Source organism: Aethalodelphis obliquidens, unplaced genomic scaffold (assembly GCF_003676395.1).
Source record: "Aethalodelphis obliquidens isolate GAN/ISIS:26980383/991018 unplaced genomic scaffold, ASM367639v1 scaffold32, whole genome shotgun sequence".
Lineage (NCBI taxonomy): Eukaryota > Metazoa > Chordata > Mammalia > Artiodactyla > Delphinidae > Aethalodelphis > Aethalodelphis obliquidens.
This window is the reverse complement of record NW_020837976.1, coordinates 20,182,178-20,202,988: the sequence shown is the minus strand read 5'-3', so window position 1 is coordinate 20,202,988 and position 20,811 is coordinate 20,182,178. Positions and strand designations below refer to the sequence as shown.

Here is a 20,811-nt window from a genome sequence, read left to right as displayed (position 1 = left end):
CATTCTCAATGGGGAAAAACTGAAACCATATCCTCTAAAGACCGGAACAAGACAAGGATGCCCACTCTTACCACTAATATTCAACATAGTTTTCGAAGTTTTGGCCACAGATATCACAGAAGAAAAAGAAATAAAAGGAATCCAAATGGGAAAAGAAGTAAAGCTGTCACTGTTTGCAGATGACATGATACTATACATAGAGAATCCTAAAGATGCTACCAGAAAACTACTAGAGCTAATCAATGAATTTGGTAAAGTAGCAGGATACAAAATCAATGAACAGAAATCTCCTGTATTCCTATACCCTAATGATGAAAACTCCGAAAGAGAAATTAAGGAAACATTTCCATTTACTATTGCAACAAAAAGAATAACATACCTAGGAATAAACCTACCTAAGGAGACAAAAGACCTGTATGCAGAAAACTATAAGACACTGATGAAAGAAATTAAAGATGATACAAACAGATGGAGAGATATATTATTTTCTTGGATTGGAAGAATCAACACTGTGAAAATGACTATACAACCCAAAGCAATGTACAGATTCAGTGCAATCCCTATCAAACTACCAATGGCATTTTTCACAGAACTAGAACAAAAAATTTCACAATTTGTATGGAAACACAAAAGATCCCGAATAGCCAAGGTAATCCAGAGAAAGAAAAACACAGCCCAGAAATCAGGCTCCATGACATCAGACTATACTATGAAGCTACAGTAATCAAGACAGCATGGTACTGGCACAAAAACGGAAAGATAGATCAATGGAACAGGATAGAAAGCCCAGAGATAAACCCATGTGCGTATGGTCACCTTATCTTTGATAAAGGAGGCAAGAATATACAATGGAGAAAAGATAGCCTCTTCAATAAGTGGTGCTGGGAAAACTGCACAGCTAGAATACTTCCTAACACCATACACAAAAATAAACTCAAAATGGATTAAAGACCTACATGTAAGGCCAGACACTGTAAAACTCTTAGATGCAAACATAGGAAGAACACTCTATGACATAAATCACAGCAAGATCCTTTTTGACCCACCCCCTAGAGAAATGGAAATAAAAACACAAATAAACAAATGGGACCTAATGAAACTTAAAAGCTTTTGCAAAGCAAAGGAAACCATGAACAAGACGAAAAGACAACCCTCAGAATGGGAGGAAAGATTTGCAAACAAAGCAACTGACAAAGAATTAATCTCCAAAATACACAAGCAGCTCATGCAGCTCAATATCAAAAAAACAAACAACCCAACCCAAAAATGGGCAGAAGATCTAAACAGACATTTCTGCAAAGAAGATATACAGATTGCCAACAAACACATGAAAGGATGCTCAACATCACTAATCATTAGAGAAATGAAAATCAAAACTACAGTGAGGTATCAGCTCACACCAGTCAGAATGGCCATCATCAAAAAATCTATAAACAGGGTTTCCCTGGTGGTGCAGTGGTTGAGAGTCTGCCTGCTGATGCAGGGGACATGGGTTCGTGCCCCGGTCCGGGAAGATCCCACATGCCACAGAGTGGCTGGGCCCATGAGCCATGGCTGCTGAGCCTGCGCGTCCGGAACCTGTGCTCCACAACGGAGAGACCACAACAGTGAGAGGCCCACTTACCGAAAAAAAAAAACAAAAAAAAAAAACTATAAACAATAAATGCTGGAGAGGATGTGGAGAAAAGGGAACCTTCTTCCACTGTTGGTGGGAATGTAAATTGATATAGACACTATGGAGAATAGTATGGAGGTTCCTTAAAGTACTAAAAATAGAACTACCATATGACCCAGCAATCCCACTATGGGCATACACCCTGAGAAAACCATCATTCAAAATGAGTCCAGTACCACAATGTTCATTGTAGCACTATTTACAATAGCCAGGACATGGAAGTAACCTGGGTGTCCATTGACAATTGAATGGATAAAGATGAGGCACATATATACAATGGAATATTACTCAGCCATAAAAAGAAATGAAATTGAGTTATTTGTAGTGAGGTGGATGGACCTAGAGTCTGTCATACAGAGTGAAGTAAGTCAGAAAGAGAAAAACAAATACCATATGCTAACACATATATATGGAATAAAAAAAAAAAAAAAGGTTCTAATGAACCTAGGGGCAGGACAGGAAAAAGGACACAGATGTAGAGAATGGACTTGAGGACACAGGGAAGGGGAAGGGTAAGCTGGGATGAAGTGAGAGAGTGTTCTGGACATATATACATTCTCAAATATAAAATAACTAGCTAGTGGGAAGCAGAGACATAGCACAGGGAGATCAGCTCGGTACTTTGTGACCACCTACAGAGGTGGGATAGGGAGGATGGGAGGGAGATGCAAGAGGGAGGGGATATGGGGATATATGTGTACATATAGCTGATTCACTTTGTTATACAGCAGAAACTAACACAACATTGTAAAGCAATTATACTCTAATAAAGATGTTTTAAAAAAAAGATGCATCTATAAAAGAGTAAACAGAATTTACACCTTATTCCTACTATTATGTCAAAACACTAATGACCTCTTTTTTCACATTTTCTATCTTTTAATCTTCTTGCACAGCATTTAAAACTGCTATGGTTTGAATGTTTGTGTCCCCTCAAAATTCACATGCTGAAATCCTAATGCCCAAGGTAGTGGTGTCAGGAGGTGGGAACTTCGGGAGGTGCTTAGCCCTCATGAATGGGATTAGCCCCCTATAAAAGATACCCCACAGAGCTCCCTAGCTCCTCCCAACAGGTGTAGATACAGTAACACGTCTTTGACCCAAAGAAGGCCCTCACCTGACCAGGCTGGCATCTTATCTCAGACTTCCAGCCCCCAGGACTGTGAAAAATAAATTTCTGTTGTTTGTAAGTCACCCAGTCTCTGGTATTTTGTTATTGTAGCCCAAATGGACTAGAAAAAATCCTAACATGTTCTAAATGTGTATGAGTATGGTAATATCAGGATAGCTTGTTTTCCTTTATTTCCACATAGCAATGAAACGTAGTAAGTTGAAATACTTACCACAGCTTTTAACATAAGTATCCATAACTTCAGCACTGATCCCATTTGGCCCATTCTCACTTGGTGCATATTTTCTAAAAAAGTTCTGAAAAGATATTATTTTCATGTTTATAAATTCAATACAATCCTTAAACAAATCAGCATTTAAAAATTGTAAATAATGACAAAAAGGTGTCTGGTGTACAGCAGTCAGTAATTATAAAATGTGGACTTTAGGAAGCATATTCCTCAGGAATCAGTCTCATTACTATGCTTATAGGCTAAGACAAACAAACAAACAAATAAATAAAAGCCTGCTACTTCTATACCACAGGGGAAAACATTAAATAAACTTACTGCTATATCTCTATACTTAATTTACCAGTTTGTTTCACCTTTCTCTTGAATGTAAACATGAGGGGTTTTCTGGGTATCATACATTCTCCTAAAAGTGAACATGAGTTTTAAAAATTACCTTTTAAGTATGGCCACTGAAACACTGTTACCATTAATAAACTTAATAAAGTTACATTCCAATTTTCAAAATAATTAGAATGCAATGCTAAGAATTTTCAGATTCAGAGGAAAGTGATAGAAAGATAAATATAAGAGATGAAGACTGAACCAAAGAATTATAGGGGCACAATAAATACACTAGAGTGTCCAAAGAGTCTGGAAACACTGGGGAAAATCATGCATTTATTTATTTTTACCCCAGATTACCAACTGGACCTATTCCCTTACATCTAGATGTTAAAGAAAAATACACAGTGTATATTATTTGAAAATACAACTAACATACTATTAAAAAAGTAAGTTTATCCTATGTTTTAAGCTTTTTGGAGCACTTTGTAAGTTTGACAAAGAATCTATATCTAGAATATATAAAGAACTCCTATAAATCAATAAGGAAAAGACAAATGACCCAACATGAAAATGCGCAAAAGATATGAACAAGCACTTCACAGAAGAAATAAATGGCCTACACGTATTTTTAAATACTCAATCTTTCAGGTAATCAGGGAAATGAAAACTAAATAATAATAAATACCAAAATTTAGAAGTTTGACAATACCAAGATTAGGCAAAGATGGGTAGCAATGAGAAACAGTTGCTTATAAAAACAATTATTTTGGAAAACAATTTTTAATTATCTACTAAAGTTGAAGATAAGATAAGCTATGACTCAGCAAAATTATTTACACAGATCACACATGAAACTAAGAATCAGGACACAAACTGTCATTGGTTTAATTTACAAAATCATAATTGCACAGAGCAACATAATAATTGATAACTTTATTAAACAATTACTTCAGTTAGAACCTGTGTTAAAGCTCTGCATACATTTCATGTCATCTTCAGAACAATTCTAGAGCTAGGTACTCTTCATCATTATCCAAATTTTACAGATATAAAAACTGAGACTTGAAGGGTATGTTAGGGGGTCCCCTACACCTCTGACAGGTTTGATTTGTTAGTTGGGGTCACAGACTCAACTTACAGTTGTACCACAGCAGTGTGCATTACAGTAAAAGTATACACAACAGGATCAGCGTGGGAAAAATACACAGGCAAAGCCTGTGAATTCCACGTGCAATCCTCCTTCCTGTCTTCTGTGAAGGCATACACTGAGCGTACTTACTGGGGGCTGCTCATACAGGCACCCTCTACAGTCTATTTAGTTCAGTAACTATCAAAATTCTAGAAGGAAAGCAGGTTGTTTGCTATAAATCATATTATTTGTACAAACAGTCTAGGTATGTGAACCACCCTCATCAGTTAAAAGCCAAGTTCTCACAGAAAGCCAAATACCAGCTAAAGGCTAACCTGCTTGCAAGGTTACACAAAATATAGCTAGAAAGCTGCAGAGCCAAACTTCAAACTCAGGCAGTTTGATGTTTTGAGTGTGAGCTTTTAACCACTGAACATGACTGTATCCCAAACCAAACAACAGAATCAACCACCTGTTTTGCCAACAAAACAGAGTAACGCTTTCTTGAAAATCTAAACTCCATACTGAATTACTGAGACACTCTAAACTGAGAAACACAAAAACACACTACAGCAAATATCCTCTATCAAGCCTTTCACTGTATTATTTTTCATCTCAGGCATATCAATTTTTCTGTGTGAATTATATACATTTTTCTTAGGAAAAAGAAAAATTATATTTAAAAATTAACAAAATAAACTATTAAGATGTAATAAGAATTCTGAATTAAACACTAATTCACATATTTGAAATGTACAAAAAAAAATCCAAAGATATACATGGCTTAGTCCCAGAAAAAACTTGTCTTTTCTTATACTAAAGGAGAGAAATGACTTTGGAGGTGGGGATAAGGGTCTTAAAAAAATAATTGTGCAAAACATGTACAAGCAAAAATATCACCGTAGGACTGTTCTGACAAACAACAAAAATCGGAAATAATCAGAATGTTCACTGATGGCTAAATAAATTATAATATTTCCATACTTTGAAATATAATACAACCATAAACTTTAACAAATTTAAAATTTGTTTACCAGTTAATTCCTGATCTCCTATTATATGTTAGGCCCATTTTAAGGAACTGAACATCTACCATGGAAGCATTTCTAACTGTTAGCATTATTTACTTCTCAGGAAAGGAAAACAACTTTAGGGAAGACAGGTGATAAAAAGAGACTGTCATTTCTAACTTTATATACTTTTTAAAAAGATTGAAATTTTTATAATAAGAATATATTCATGAAATTTATAAATCTTTAAAATAGATACTATACCTGAATGCTTCCTTCTGTATCAAGAACTTCAGCAACAGGAACTGACTGGATAAATTGCATGAAGCCTACACAGAAACAGATGCATTGTATTAAGCATAGCTATTGGTGAAGCAATAAAAATAAAGATTCTGCTAAGAACAGTCTTCATTTGAAAATGTATACACTACAAACCTAATAGCTTAAAGAGGTCTATAAACATTGTATTTAGTATACACTGGCATTTACATCATAGGAAATACAAGGAAACTTTAAAAAAAAATTAGCTGACAATCTGTATGCTTCTCAAGGCCAATTTCTATTATTATACACAAGGAACACAAAGTAATAGGCTAGGCTTCTTAAATCTGGAATAAAAATTTCTTTCTATAGTATTATAACATATGTCAATTAAAATTATTCTGAATTTAAAATCATTTTAAGAAATCTGGAATTGTGGAATATCAATCACCTAACCCTAAAATTATAGTATATTCATTGGCTTTCTTTGTGTAATACTCCATCTTCTGCCATTCCCTGGAAATGATATAAGAGGGAAGTATAAATCCCTTAAACTACCAAAAAGAAGGGAAAGAAGATAGTATACAGGAGAATAAAGAGAAAAAGTAAATCTGGTAAGTCTAGGGACAACAAAAGAAGTATAAAACTACAAATCTGTGAAAAAAAATCAACGTTGAACGATGGAAACTATTTCAGGATCATAACCATGATCTGGTTTTGGTAAGTCTTACATTATAATCATTCACATGCAAATTAGGAGACTGTGTATTTCTTTAGAGTAAGAAATGTATCATCTATTCTTATAAATACTGAACAGTCTGCATTAATGTACTTAACAGACATTTATAGTTTTTCTACTATGTAGCAAGAACTTCACCAGATAAGCAAAAATAGAGCCTTGACCCTGCTTTCAAAGATCTTACAAGCTTGCAAGTTTTATTGGGATAAAAACTATGAACGAAAGAGAATAGCATAGGGAAACCTATATTACAACAGGGATCAGAGGACATCTGACATCTGAACCGTGTTTTGAAGGATAATAAAGATTAATTAGTAAAGTGGAAAGGATATTAAAGACAATGATCATATAAGACTGAAAAGAGCACGGTACATTTGAGAAAATGGAAGGTGGCTGGTGTGGCTAAAGCCTAAGAAGCAAGGGGGAGAGTGGCAAGAAAGAGGTGACAGAGATAGGTGCAGAAGTATGTCATACCATGCAAGAACTTGTAAACTAAGCTAAGGCTTTTGTCTTTGTCCCAAGAGCAAATGAAAGCTAAATAAATCAATCTATGTAGGATGGTAGAATATTTGCACTTTTAACAAGATCATTCTGAGAGAAAAATGGGAACAGGAATTAAACCACCAAAAAGATTTGGGGGTGGCCCAGAGAAGGGCAGAAAGCCTAAAATAAAACAGGTACTTGTTTCTTCAAGATACCTAAGGGTAAGAAGCTCTAAGAGTAACAAGATTATAAAATTTACAATAGGCATTAGGCAAGCATTCCTAGGGAATCTTCTGCCAAACTTCCAGAGGTTACTCAATATCAAAAAGACTTAGATATATATTAAAAAAAAAATTAGTGGATAAGGCAACATCATCTGCTGAGTGGCTTGTATAAGCAGGGCACAGCCTCTCTGGGTTTTAGTAACTCTCAGTAATGATTCCAGATACAGATCACCATGGAAGAAAACTACTGTAGTTTGTAGCTACTGAAAGTTTTTACTGCAAAGAAATACATCAGAAAGGTGCTAATTTTTCTTCCAAATATGTTGTTTAATGATTCCAAGAGGTATAAAAGGAAGGAAGGACAGAAGGAAGAATGGGAGGGATGGAGGGAGGGAGGGAGGGAGAGACGGAAGGTAGGCCAGCAGTCAGGAAGGCCCAAGTTGTCTTCAGTGTTACACATGAGTTCAATCTCTAACATTCTTAACACTTTTCAATTGGAAAAGGAAAAGTAGGGCTTCCCTGGTGGCGCAGTGGTTTAGAGTCCGCCTGCCGATGAAGGGGACATGGGTTCGTGCCCCGGTCCAGGAAGATCCTACATGCCGCGGAGCGGCTGGGCCCATGAGCCATGGCCGCTGAGCCTGCGCGCCCGGAGCCTGTGCTCCGCAACGGGAGAGGCCACAACAGTGAGAGGCCCGCGTACCGCAAAATAAATAAATAAATAAATAAATAAATAAATAAATAAATAAATAAATAATAAAAGAGGAAAAGTATACTCATTGGACACTGAAATAAATAATAATGTTATAAAATAAACTTACCATGTTTTGTACTAGTGGCTAATACTTTATAGGGCGTCAACTTCAAATCCAGATTTTCTTTTCGTAGCAGCTTAAGATCAAAAGTTATATTAACCAAATGAAAAGAATGTTATAAAATAGTTTTGCACGCAAGTACTATAGCACTTTAATACACAGAGATTTAGAAGGTAAACCTAAATTAAGGCTTAATTAAATCAATTAGTTAATTTAACTTTGATCATCAAAATAAATGTATTAAGCACTTTACACGGTGGCATGTCAAATTTCTTATCTTTTTCTAGATCACTGTCAGTTTTTGATGAACAGAAGGGTTCCTCCCAAGGATTTATGCAGGCCTTACTGGTCACAAAGTATTTTAGAACACAGGAAAAGGAAATGAGGACAAATATTTTCCTTTATAAGCCAGGGACAGAAACAGGATTTTAAAAAGAAGAAGATTTAATTGACTAAGAGGAAGAAAATTACTAAGTTTAACACTGAAAGAACTTAACTGGGAAAAACATTTTTATAAAAAGGAACACATGCAGTTTCATTTTATACTAATCATAAGAGCCATCCTGCAGTGTACAAAAACAACTAAATTTGCTCAAGATCAAGTGGAGATTGTTCAGCTTTCTAGGACTGCATCTGAATGTTACAAAACAATTCTGTCCATGCACAGCATATCCACTAAATCATCAATTTCTAAAATGAAAATATGTTCCCTACCAACATAAGGTTATGTTCACCTTGTCCATGAGTGAAATGATTTGGAGAATAAGTTGATCTTGGCGTAAATCATCCCCATGCTTAAATATAACTGGATATTTGCCTCCATCTTCTGTCTTAAAGAATAACTGTGCAGGCATAAGGGCACTCTGGAAATAAAAATATTATTTTCAAATTATATAAGATGGAAATGTGGGGAAATTTATAATAATCTAAAGAAAAGAAATGAGTCTAATAAAGAAAACAAATAATAATAACCTTAATTTATACAGGCCATGAGAAATAATAGCATAAAAAGTATCAGACAGAGGGATGAACAGACGTGTGACAAAGCAAATACAGTAAAATGTTAATAACAGGATAGAAGAAGTGGGTATACAGTTGTTTACTGTGAAAGTCTTTCAACTTTGCTGTATGTTTGAAAACTTTCATATAAAATGTTGGGGGAAAAGGCAACAAAAATGCTTCAAAGAATATATGGTTAGAACCTACAACCTCTAGTGGACTGAAACTCCAAACTTCAAATTATCTTAAATTTGTAGTATCCTTTTATCACCTCAGGCAAAATTTATTTTATAAATTACCTTGTACCCTAGCTCACAAAAGCTCAAGAAGAACTGGAAGTGATCTTCCTAAAGATAAATGATAAGCAAGAGGTTCTTTGTTGTAATTTCCCTTTTCAGATTCGGATCTGATTCTGAAATTTAGATTTCATCTGAAATCTAATGCAAGCAGCTGACAATCTCAGGATAACTAAGCACTAATCCCAGTGCCTTAAGGGGTTCACTCCCCATGGAGATCTAGCTTTCATTCTTAAGCTAAGGTCTACAAAATACTGTTTAAAAATACTGAAAACTAGGTGCATAACCTTTTCAGCTCTAAGGAGTTCATAAAAAGACAACAGGAATTCATGGATTCCCCTACAACTCTGTGCAGACATTTCAGTGTATGTACAAGCATATGGGTAACATTCTAAAGTATCCAATCCATCACTTTCATTGGACCCTTAAAGACATTCATGACTCAAAAATGGTTAAGAATTATAATGCTAGAGTTATGTAGTAAACACTCTAGAACCATTAATTGCTAACTGCAATTCAGAATTTTTAAGAATGCCCACATACTTAATAAGAGCTGGAAGAAAAAAATCAGGACTGAATATTAGGATTAAAAAGATGTCCCATGATATTTTATTGACCATCTACTTTGTGTATATAAGACATAATTATAAAATTATGTTATTAAGGAAAAAATGGATCCAGAATACACCTAACAATAATGATAGATTCTTATGCCCCACTCTTACAACTCCTGCTCTATGTCTTAGATATTCTTTTTTATCCTGTTTGCAAAAAAATAATAAAACTCCTTTTTTGATTCACTGGTTTTGATTAGTCCTAAGGGAATGAGAATATTAGAAGCAGGTCTTATTTGGGAGTTCTAGCAAGAACTAAGAAATACTTGCATTTTCTCTCCTGTACCAGCATTTTTCAAATTGCAAGATATAATTCAATAATGAGTTTTAAAACCAATTAAATACGTTGCAAACATTTAAAAATTAATGCAACAGAACAGTTTTTAAAAGAATAGAAACTATTAGAGTCCATAATATGCAGTAAGGTTAAGTACTGCTTTATGAAACTTACGTTGCAGTTGTGTGAGCTGGGCTGCCATGGGCTGCCTTTAAACACACCCTTAAAAAAATCAACCATTTTTTACTGTAATCACACCCCTTTTCATATACCCAAGTTGTTGATCTATGAGCCCTTTCTTATCTGATACAAAGTAATATCCCAATGCAACTTATGCCCTTCCACCCTTAGAATCAGAAGACCTAAAACATCATGCCTCAGAGAGACCTTTCAATATGATGCCCAGCAGATAATGATGCTTCTTCACAAGTAATGATGCTCAGCCCTTTGGCCTGCTTAGAGAAGGCAGCTGCTACCAGTTCTTTCTAACTATCCAGGTGGTGGCCAGCCAAAAGAAAGTCTGGCATGCTATTAAGGACTAAAGAGAATTACTACACTTGAAAATACAAGAAAAAATTTAAGTCATAGGTTAACTAGAACTCATATCTAACCACGGGAACTTATAATGTCTAAGTTTGCAATTTAACTTTTAATTTTTTTTAAAAAAAAGCTTACATGAGAAAAATCAGGTGATTAATAAATAGTTCAAAAATTAAAGATTAAAAAATCCAGATATAAAAATATTTTATACATTTCACATAAAAATGTCTACTGATAATACAAAAAGATCTTAAAACACACTGATAAATAAAAGGTATCTTTTTTCAAAGGTAGTGTCTAAAGATCCACCACAATTACCTTAAATAATGTAGCTGTTTCTGGGATTATTCCTCTAATTTTCACCTGGGGTTCTAAAGGCAATGGGATAAGTTCCACATCGGACAAGTTCATCTTTTCGTTGTCTCCAAGCAATGCCTGTAGTCTCTCATTCTAGGAGAACAAGTTAGAAAGTACTAATTAGGTTAAAATGGAAAAGGGGTTTTTAAAGCATATGGTAAAGACATAAAGACTGATTCTATTAACTTTAAAATATTTGCAAAGCACCATAAAAGTATATGCGAAGTAATACAACATAAAGGAGAGAGTATGTGTGAGAGACAAGCACTTATAATCCACCTGACAAAAGCAGCAGCATGCTTTAAAAGGAGCAATCCCTTGACCTATGAAAAGTTGGACTTTCATAAGGTTAGGGAATATGTTTCTCTTGCTGCAACTGATAATCAGGGATATACTCAAGCTGGACTTAAAGATGCAATTTCTATTTTCAAAGGATCTGTGAAGTCACAAGGAGAAACTAATTTCATTTGAAGCTTAATTTCTCATGACCAAATATTAAGCAAGAATTTCATTAGCTGTTCCATTGCATGTATTGGGTTTAGAAAGTAAACTCAATTTACTTGGAGGAATTTGGACCTTACCTTTTACTGTTCATTGACTCTGTCTGATCGAACTTTTCCCAAGATATCACCATTTATTTATTTCCTTTAGCTCACATGCACGCTGCATTGAGCCAAGATTTCAGAAATTGAGAAATTCAAGCCATGATGAAACAGCTTTGTCATTTAGCAGCATCTATAGTGTTTAGATCAAGCCCATCTATTCAATTTCAAAATAACAATCTATTTCCTTTGAAAGCTGTGAGAGTATTGCATTCTTTAAACAGGTGAGCTTGTTCTTAAAGGGAGAAAACTTGACCTAATACACTGGGCTTCTTCCTATTTCTCAAACATGTCACACATGCTCCCATATCAGGGCCTTTGTGCTTGCAGCTCCTCTGGCTGGAATAGTCTTCTCTAGTTATTCAGTGGCTTGCTCCCCTACTTGCTTCAGGTTTCTGTCCAAATGTCAACTCTCAGTGAGGCCTTCCTGACTATTCCATTGAGAAGTGAAAAGCTGCCTTAATACTCGAACCCAGCACTTCCTATTCCCCTTTCCAGCTTTTTCTCCAAAGCACATGACGCTATCTAGCATAAAATATATTTTACTTATTTTGTTAACTTTCTCCTCCAACAGGAATGTAAGGTCCTTACATTCTAAAGGTAGGGATTTTTATATTCACCTCTGTATCCTCAGAACCTAGAAAAGTGCCTGGCACACAGTAGGCATGTGATACATTTTTATAGAATAAATATTATAACATAAAGAAACACAAAGTGAAAAGAGACTACTGAACATTCAAAATGAAAGCTTTAATTGTTTTTTAAAAGTGTGGCATCAATGCATTTTTATTGGAACTCAAATATCTACATTCAAAGACCTCAATCAAGAGAATTTTTCCTTAAAGGAGATCAGCAAAGGAAAGAAGGTGGCAACAATATTATTATTTGTTTTACCATCTGACACCTAACTCATGGATCCCCTGGCCACACATTTAACGCCGTTGCACTCACCAAGGCAACTCTCTCCCAACTTCGTTATGAGGGATGGAAAAGTACTATTACATATGATTGCAAATTATTAGCTGTAGTCATTTCATTATTCCTAGTAATAACACAAATAATGGTGGTAGAGAGTCATCTTGGCATTTCACTAAAACTCGAGGGCTTGTTTCTAGTAAAACTAAGTAAATAAAACTATGTTTGTCTTTTATCACATCATGAAAAACTGTCTGAAAAGATTTTTAGCCAATGTTGATACTATATTTAGGACTGTCTGACTTAAAATATAGGAAAAAACAATATGTGTTTTGCAATATGTGGCAAAAACAACATTTATTTGGGGGGACTATAAGTGCTGTCTCCAGTAGGGAGTCAACTTCCAGAACAGCGAAAACTGAGGTGTATCCAGAGGCTCATGGGTGGTGAACAAAAGAGTATGTCACATAAGAACAAACTGCGGTTTAAATACATGCCCCAAACTGACAGTCAAAAGAACAGGCATTCTTTCTGATGGTGGGCACTGGGGTCACACTGCTCCTCACCAGGGCACCTCTGGAGAGAAGGGCTCCAGGAGGAACAGCAGTAGGAATTTAGTTATTTAACCAGGATTTGTGATTCTTCTCAAAAACAAAGAAAACGCCGACTCAATAAACATGTGTTTCTCTGCAGCCTATTTTCTCCTCCCTAACCTCGTTAACATTATTCCCTGCACACATCTCTGCCAGACCTGATCCCCTGCCTTTAAATTCCTGACTCAATTTTTCACCTTTTAGTCTCTCCGCCTTCCTCTCACAATTCTGAAGGACAGTAAAATGTGTTGTGGTGTTTTACAAATGTCACCAAGAAAGATTTTGCATTTATGGGATTAGGTAAAGAGAAGATATCAGATGAATCCTTCATATCATTTGGGCAAAAGATCAGGAAAAATAACATCTGAAGAACAGATGCTCATCTATTATCATCAAGTAGAAACCTCACCCCGTTGAGAGCAAAATCAATGTACTGGCCATGAGAACACATTGCCAGTCACTATCACTAGTTCTGCAACCTTGGGTGAGTTACTCTGGACCTTCTTTTTCTCAGAAAAATTCTAGTCTAAATAATCTCTAGAGGTTCCTTCCATGTCAAATAAATTGTATTCTAAGATACTAAGATTCTAAAATGAGAGCCAGAAAAGCACTGTAGATAAAAATATGGACTCAGAATGTCTGGGTACAAATCCTAATTTCAACACTTACTAACTGAGGACATCTGGCAAATTACTTAACCTCCTACTACCTACTTTTCCTTACAATTGGGATAATAATAGTACCTAACTTATAGAGTTGTTGTGTGGATAAAAATCAATGTATATAAACTCATAAAATAGAGTCCCATACATAATCTGTACTTCTAACCACTCCTATTACTATAACAGGCCTCATTTAATTGCACTTCACTTTAGTGCACTATGCAGATATTGATTGCATTGTTTACAAATTGAAGGTCTATGGCAACCCTGTGTCAAGCAAGACTATCGGTGCCAATTTTCCAACAGCACTTGCTCACCTTGTGTCTCTATGTCACATTTTGGTAATTTTCACAATATTTCAAACTTTCTCACTATTATTATACTTGTTATCATGATCTGTGATCAGTGATCTTTGATGTTACTATTGTAATTGATTTGGGGCATCATGAACCAAGCCCCTATAAAACGGAGAACCTAATCGATAAAACGTTACGTGCGTTTTGACTGCCCCATTGACCAGCTGTTCTCCCTCTCTCTTCTTCCCCTATTCCCTGAGACACAATGTTGAAATTAGGACAATTTACAACCCTACAATGGTTTTTATGTGTTTAAGTGAAAGGAAGAGTCACAAATCTCTCACTTTAAATCAAAAGCTAGAAATAATTAAGCTAGTGAGGAAGGCATGTTGAAAGCCTAGACAGGCCAAAAGCTAGGCCTCTTATGCCAAACAGCTAAATTGTGAATGCAAAGGAAAAATTCTTGAAGGAAATTAAACTACTATGAACACATGGATGATAAGAAAGCAAAACAGCCTTATTGCTGATCCGGAGACAGTTTTAGTGGTTTGGATAGAAGATCAAACCGGCCACAACATTCCCTTAAGCCAAAGCCTAACCCAGAGCAAGTCCTAACTCTCTTCAATTCTATGAATGCTGAAAGAGGTGAGAAAGCTGCAGAAGAAAAGTTTGAAGCTAGCAGAGCTTGGTTCATGAGGTTTAAGGAAAGAAGCCATCTCTATAGCATCAAAGTGCAAGGTGAAGCAGCAAGTGCTGACGTAGAAGCTGCAGCAAGTTATCCAGAAGATCTAGCTAAGATAATTAACAAAAGCGGTAGATGACACAGCCTTATATTCGAAGAAGATGCCATCTAGGACTTTCACAGCTAGAGAGGAGAAGTCAATGCCTTGCTTCAAGGCTTCAAAGGACAGGCTGACTCTCTGGTCAGGGGCTAATGCAGTTGGCAACTTGAAGTTTAAGCCAACGCTTATTTACCATTCCAAAAATCCTAAGGCTCTTAAGAATTATGCTAAATCTACTGCCTGCTCTATAAATAAAGAACAAAGCCTGGATGACATCACATCTGTTTACAATATGGTTTACTGAATATTTTAAGCCCACTGTTGAGATTACTGGTCAGAAAAAAAAAGATTCCTTTCAAAATATGACTGCTCATTGACAATGCACCTGGTCACTCAAGAGTTCTGGTGAAGATGTACAGTGAGTTAATGTTTTTTATACCTGCTAACATAATATCCATTCTGCAGCCCATGGATCAAAGTCTGATTTTGACTTTCCAGTCTCAGTACTTAAAAAATACTATCATAAGGCTGTGAGTGTTAGTGATTCCTCTGATGGATATGGGCAAAGTAAATTGGCAATGTTCTGGAAAGAATTCACCATTCTAGATGCCATCAAGAATAACTGTGATTCACAGAAAGAGGTCAAAATATCAACATTAACAGGAGTTTGGAAGAAGTTGATTCCAACTCTTAGGATGACTTTGGGAGGTTCAAGACTTCTGTGGAAGAAGTAACTAGCAAGATTTGCTAGACTTAGAAGGGGAGCCTGAAACTGTGACTGAATTGCTGCAAACTCGTGATGAAACTAACAGATGAGAGGCTGCTTCTTAGGGATGAGCAAAGGAAAGTAGTTTATTGAGATGGAATCTACTTCTGGTGAAGATGCTATGAATATTGGTGAAATGACAAACAGAGGATTTAGAATATTCCATAAAGTCTGTTGATAAAGCAGTGGCAGGGTTTGAGAGAACTAATTCCAATTTTGAAAGAAGTTCTACTATGGGTAAAAATGCTGCCAATGAGCACTGCATGCTACAGTGAAAACAAATTGTTAGTGAAAGGAAGAGTCAACTGACGTGGCAAAGATTAATTATCTTCATTGTTGTCTTATTCTACAAAATTGCCCCAGCCACTCCAACCTTCAGCAACCACCACCCTGATCAGTTAGCAGCCACATCATCGAGGCAAGGCCTTCCATCAGCAAAAAGAGTATGATTCTCTGAAGGCTCAGATGATGGCTAGCGTTTTTTAGCAATATTTTTAATTAAGGTATATACATTGCTTTCTTTAGGCATAATGCCATTGCACACTTAACAGACTACAGTATAGTCTATACTATACAGTATAGTGTAGACCTAACTTTTATATGCACTGGGAAACCAAAAAATTCATGTGACTCACTTTACGGTGATATTTGCTGTACTGCAGTGGTCTGGAACAGAACCTGCAATATCTCCGAGGTATGGCCGTAATTGCATGATAAGAATTCCATAAAATATATCAACCAAAGAGACAGTACCAAAACTCAGTATTTTATGATACCAAGACATTATTAGTCATAAACAGAAAGCAAAGCCCAAAGGTTTACCTTTTTCTTACGATTTCCACTTTCACGCTGAACTGCCTTCATTAGGTGCACCAGCCGATCTACAAAGGTCTGCTGTGCAGCCAACAAAGAACGCATAACTCTGACAGACTTATCACCCTGAAGGGATTCAAAGGAAAGAAAAATTAATTCTATGTAGCATAATGATTAGGGTTTCTTCAATAGCATGGGTGATCTTTATTCTTTTAATAGCCACAAACTTCACCACATAGTATTGAAAAAAATTATCTTTATTCAGAGATAATGATAAATCTGTTATCTTAAACACCGCCAACTCTTCCACAATTGAAAATTAACTGAATCTTCAGCGAATACTGGTCTATCAAAAATTGTACTTTTTTTCCCACACGCAACCATGTGACAAGACAGAATTCATTCACCCAAAATGTATTCACTCACCAGTTCAATAAATATCTGGAAGCCTATAATTTCTTCAAAAATGTGCTGGGCATACAGTAGAAACAATACTATCCTCAAGGAAATAAATATATACTTAAAAAAAAAAGTTCTCAAAGAGTAATATGATATGCTTGCTTAGTAAAACAGAAGTCATAAAAACTAAATGCTATAAAGTCTCATGTAGTAATTCTCAGTTCATAAAATATTATAAAATAACATTTTCTCATTTAATCTCTCCAATTACATTGATAAAGGCAGCTTGGCAATTGTCATCCTTATTTCGAAGATGGAAATTTATGCTCAAAGAAAGTGAAATTTCCTCACAGGATGACAAAGGTTATAAGTGACAGAGATTATGAGAGGACCAACTGCTTATCTGCTAGTCAGTTAGATATAGAGAATCTCTGGCCTCTGAGAACTGTACAAAAGTTTAGACTCAAAGAGTTCAATAAGATGTGACTTAAGTTTTTAAGAAAATTTAAATGAAACATGAAACAGCAGATAAAGATGTTCTGAAGTAAAATATTACATTTCTACAGCAAATCACAGTTAATGTCATGACAGTTTTCTTTTCATTGCCTGTGCACCTTCTGCTGGCTGAACTGTGACACTGCCTTAACAATCACAAGAATACCGGGCGAAAAATGGCTTACATACCTCTAGAAACTATAAAAGCAAAAATATAAGTTATATAGAAAGTATCTGCAATATGATCATTACCAGATTTATATAAATAAACCTAGTCTTAAAAATAAAAACAGAAAACAGAGAGTGAAATAAAAAAGCAAAGCTTTGGGGGTTTTTTGTTCCAGGTATAGGTTTATTTTACTAAATCAGGGGTCAACAAACTTACTATAAAGGGCCAAGGATTAACTACTTTAGGTCTTGTTGACTATAGAGATTCCATACCAGATATTTATCTCCTATTGGAGTACAAAAGTGACCACAAACAATATGAAAACAAATGAGCATGACTATGTCCCAATAAAATTTTACTTATGAACACTGAAATGTGAATTTCACATAATTTTCATGTGTCACAAAGTATTATTCCTCTTGTGATTTTTTACAACTATTTAAAAATAAAAATCCTTAGCTCATAGGGCATACCAAAACAGGCAATAGGCCGGATATGTCCCATGCACCATGTCTGCCAACCCCTACATTAAATGGTTACCTTCAACAATGCTTGGCTGAACCGTCTCATTACATTCAAGTACATCTCATGGGTCTTTGGATCTCTCTGCTGAGTATCTTGATCTTCACATTCCACTATCACATACCTTAAAAATGTTAAGTCATTCATGTAAATGTGAAATGAAACTCAGAATCATTTTGTAAACACTTATGCCTTTCCATTAAAACAGATCAATTCAAATTTGCAAAAATAATTAATGGGAGTAATGAAACACATTTTATTATCACTCTTTTTAAAGCTGAAAATTCAGGAACAACATATATAACCTTCTATAAAGGTAAATTAATAACAGAATGCCTTAATGTGTACAATATCCTAGACTTTCTAAAAAATTTGGCATCAAAATGAGCATTTTCTCCTAATGCTTTATGAGGTACACAGAGCATTAACATCTTCAGAAATTATATAAGCTCACAAATCTACCAAGTAACTCATGAACAAAAATATTTTCAAAATATATGTAATACTTTTGGTATTACATAAGGCTCTCTTATTCTGGGGAAAAACAACAACAACAACACTGAAGCTTTTTTCATTAACATACCTCTGAAAGATAAATTAAAATCTTAATTTTTCCTTTCATATCCAATTTCCCCATTTCTCAAAATTCCATATATAATCTTCAATTTTTCCATCATAAAATTGTGGTTTTAGAGAGTTAAAAAATTTTAAATATAAATATAGTCTTAAACCTAAACTGCTTATACAATTCATATAATCATATAAACAATGAACTGGATTAGATTTTAGAGGTTGTCTAATCCAGTGTTTCCAACTGTTCTGATTGGAACAAGCCATACTAACAAATACATTTTAGATCACAACTCGTTACACACAGCCCATGTGTGCACACAGATGCATAAAACTGAAAAAAATTTCACAAAGCAATATTCTATGAACAATATGTTAATATTTGTTACTCTGTTCTATTTCACTTTTCTTTAAATAACAAATGCTAGACTGTGAGCCTTAAAACTGATTTCAGTGGATAATGATGTGCAGTTTCAAACTTGCTTATTTTATCAATAGCGAAACTTAGAGGTGGCTGTATCTTGCCCACGGTGGCACAATTGGTTGACTGAAGAGCTGAAATCAGAACCCTGGACTCTGGGGTCCTCGGCTAGAATTCTTTCTACTAAGCTTACTCTCACAGTTTGACCTTTAAAAACCACATGAAACTTTTCAACTTCCTTAACTGATAGTATTTCACAAATCTCAAATCACAGGGCTTACTATTTTCCTTTATACTATTTCTGGAAAGAAAATAGTTAACCATCTAGAAGGTAAACTTCATAAGAGCAGAGAGCTTACAATTTCATGGATTTAACAAGTATCTCAATGTTGATAATTCTCAAATATTAATATATATCCCTTTTCCCACATCTAAGGCCTAACTTTGCATGTCATTAGGTGATCTGCTTTTATATTCAACTACCCTAATTTTCAAGCAGCAGATCCCCTTTTCAAGACACTGCTTGTCATTTTTAACTGAAGATGTGTAAAACTGAAGTTATCACACTAAATGAGTTATTTTTCTATCTCAATTGAAGGCATTATCAATATTTCAGGCATTTAGGCTACAGTTTGAATCACGTGAGGTTGTAACCAAACCAGAGAACACAGGTTCTACCTAAAACTATAACCGGCACTTTGTGTTTAATTTGTGGTCTGTGCATCTAGAGCCAAACTTAGGTTACACTCCCTCACTTCAAACACCTATATCCAATTAGTCACTAGGCCCTGTTGATTTTTTCCTAAAAAATGCTTCTTGTAGTTGTACTGTACCACTAGCAAGCCCTGTCTGGAATCAACCAGCAGATACCTCTCACCTAGCTTCTCTAACTCTAAAAACAAACCCCTTATTGATCAATACAATCATCCAAATTTTTCTTCTTTAAACTACCTTCATCATGTCCCACCTATATTAACAAAAACATCAATGGTTCCCGCTTTTCTACTATTTTAAAACAGTTTCTGTGGCCATAAGCTTCTGGTTCAAACTTCCAGCATCTCCAATTCATGCATTCACACTCCAATCAGCTCGACTCCCCACCACCCCGACTTTGTGCTTTCGCTCATATTTCGGTACTGTCTAGAAACACCTTCCCACCTCCACCTTTCCTTTTTCTACCCACCCTTCAAATACAGGTGACACTCCGTCTCTTCCAGGAAGTTTCTGCAAACCCTAACAACTTCTTTCTCCTCTGCCTTCCTAAAACAGGCACAGCCTCTCATACAACTTGTGCTGATAATGTTACCTTGCTCGTCACTGTTTCACACATTTACTCCTAGCTCCTTTCAGAGATTATGAAGAAACCGATGCCAGATTCCGTATCTTAAAAATCTTTAGTAGCCCTTGACATACACAATATAGTCTTACACAAAGAAATGTTTTAAAGGTTGATAAAAGTTAAGAGCCTTCTCCCACTGACTTCCCAAGTGATCTGGAAGTCCTCAGAGTTGTATAACCTAACAATAGAATTTTCTGTAAAGTGGTATGAGGAACTAAACCCTGACACTATATCTACCTTATAGAATGAGAGTTCTAAACCAAAAATTCAAGAAAGCATTTTTCAATCTTGAAACTGTCAATACAGATTCAAACCCAGTCCATACTCTCTAACCCTTTAAAGTCCTTGACTATTCCCATCACC

At 35.5% G+C, this 20,811-nt stretch overlaps 1 protein-coding gene across 5 annotated transcripts in view; it reads right to left on the bottom strand.

Annotated features, from left to right (window-relative positions):
* PIK3C3 (phosphatidylinositol 3-kinase catalytic subunit type 3) overlaps positions 1–20,811 on the bottom strand; it is a 157,737-nt gene that overhangs the window by 48,940 nt on the left and 87,986 nt on the right. For all 5 annotated transcript variants that reach the window (XM_027127842.1, XM_027127843.1, XM_027127846.1 and 2 more), the window contains 7 exons: positions 18,137–18,242; positions 16,543–16,659; positions 11,066–11,197; positions 8,756–8,884; positions 8,028–8,097; positions 5,767–5,831; positions 3,019–3,103 (listed from right to left, as the gene is read on the bottom strand). In XM_027127842.1, the coding sequence (XP_026983643.1) occupies positions 3,019–3,103; positions 5,767–5,831; positions 8,028–8,097; positions 8,756–8,884; positions 11,066–11,197; positions 16,543–16,659; positions 18,137–18,242 (704 nt within the window). The remainder of the gene's footprint in view (positions 1–3,018; positions 3,104–5,766; positions 5,832–8,027; positions 8,098–8,755; positions 8,885–11,065; positions 11,198–16,542; positions 16,660–18,136; positions 18,243–20,811) is intronic.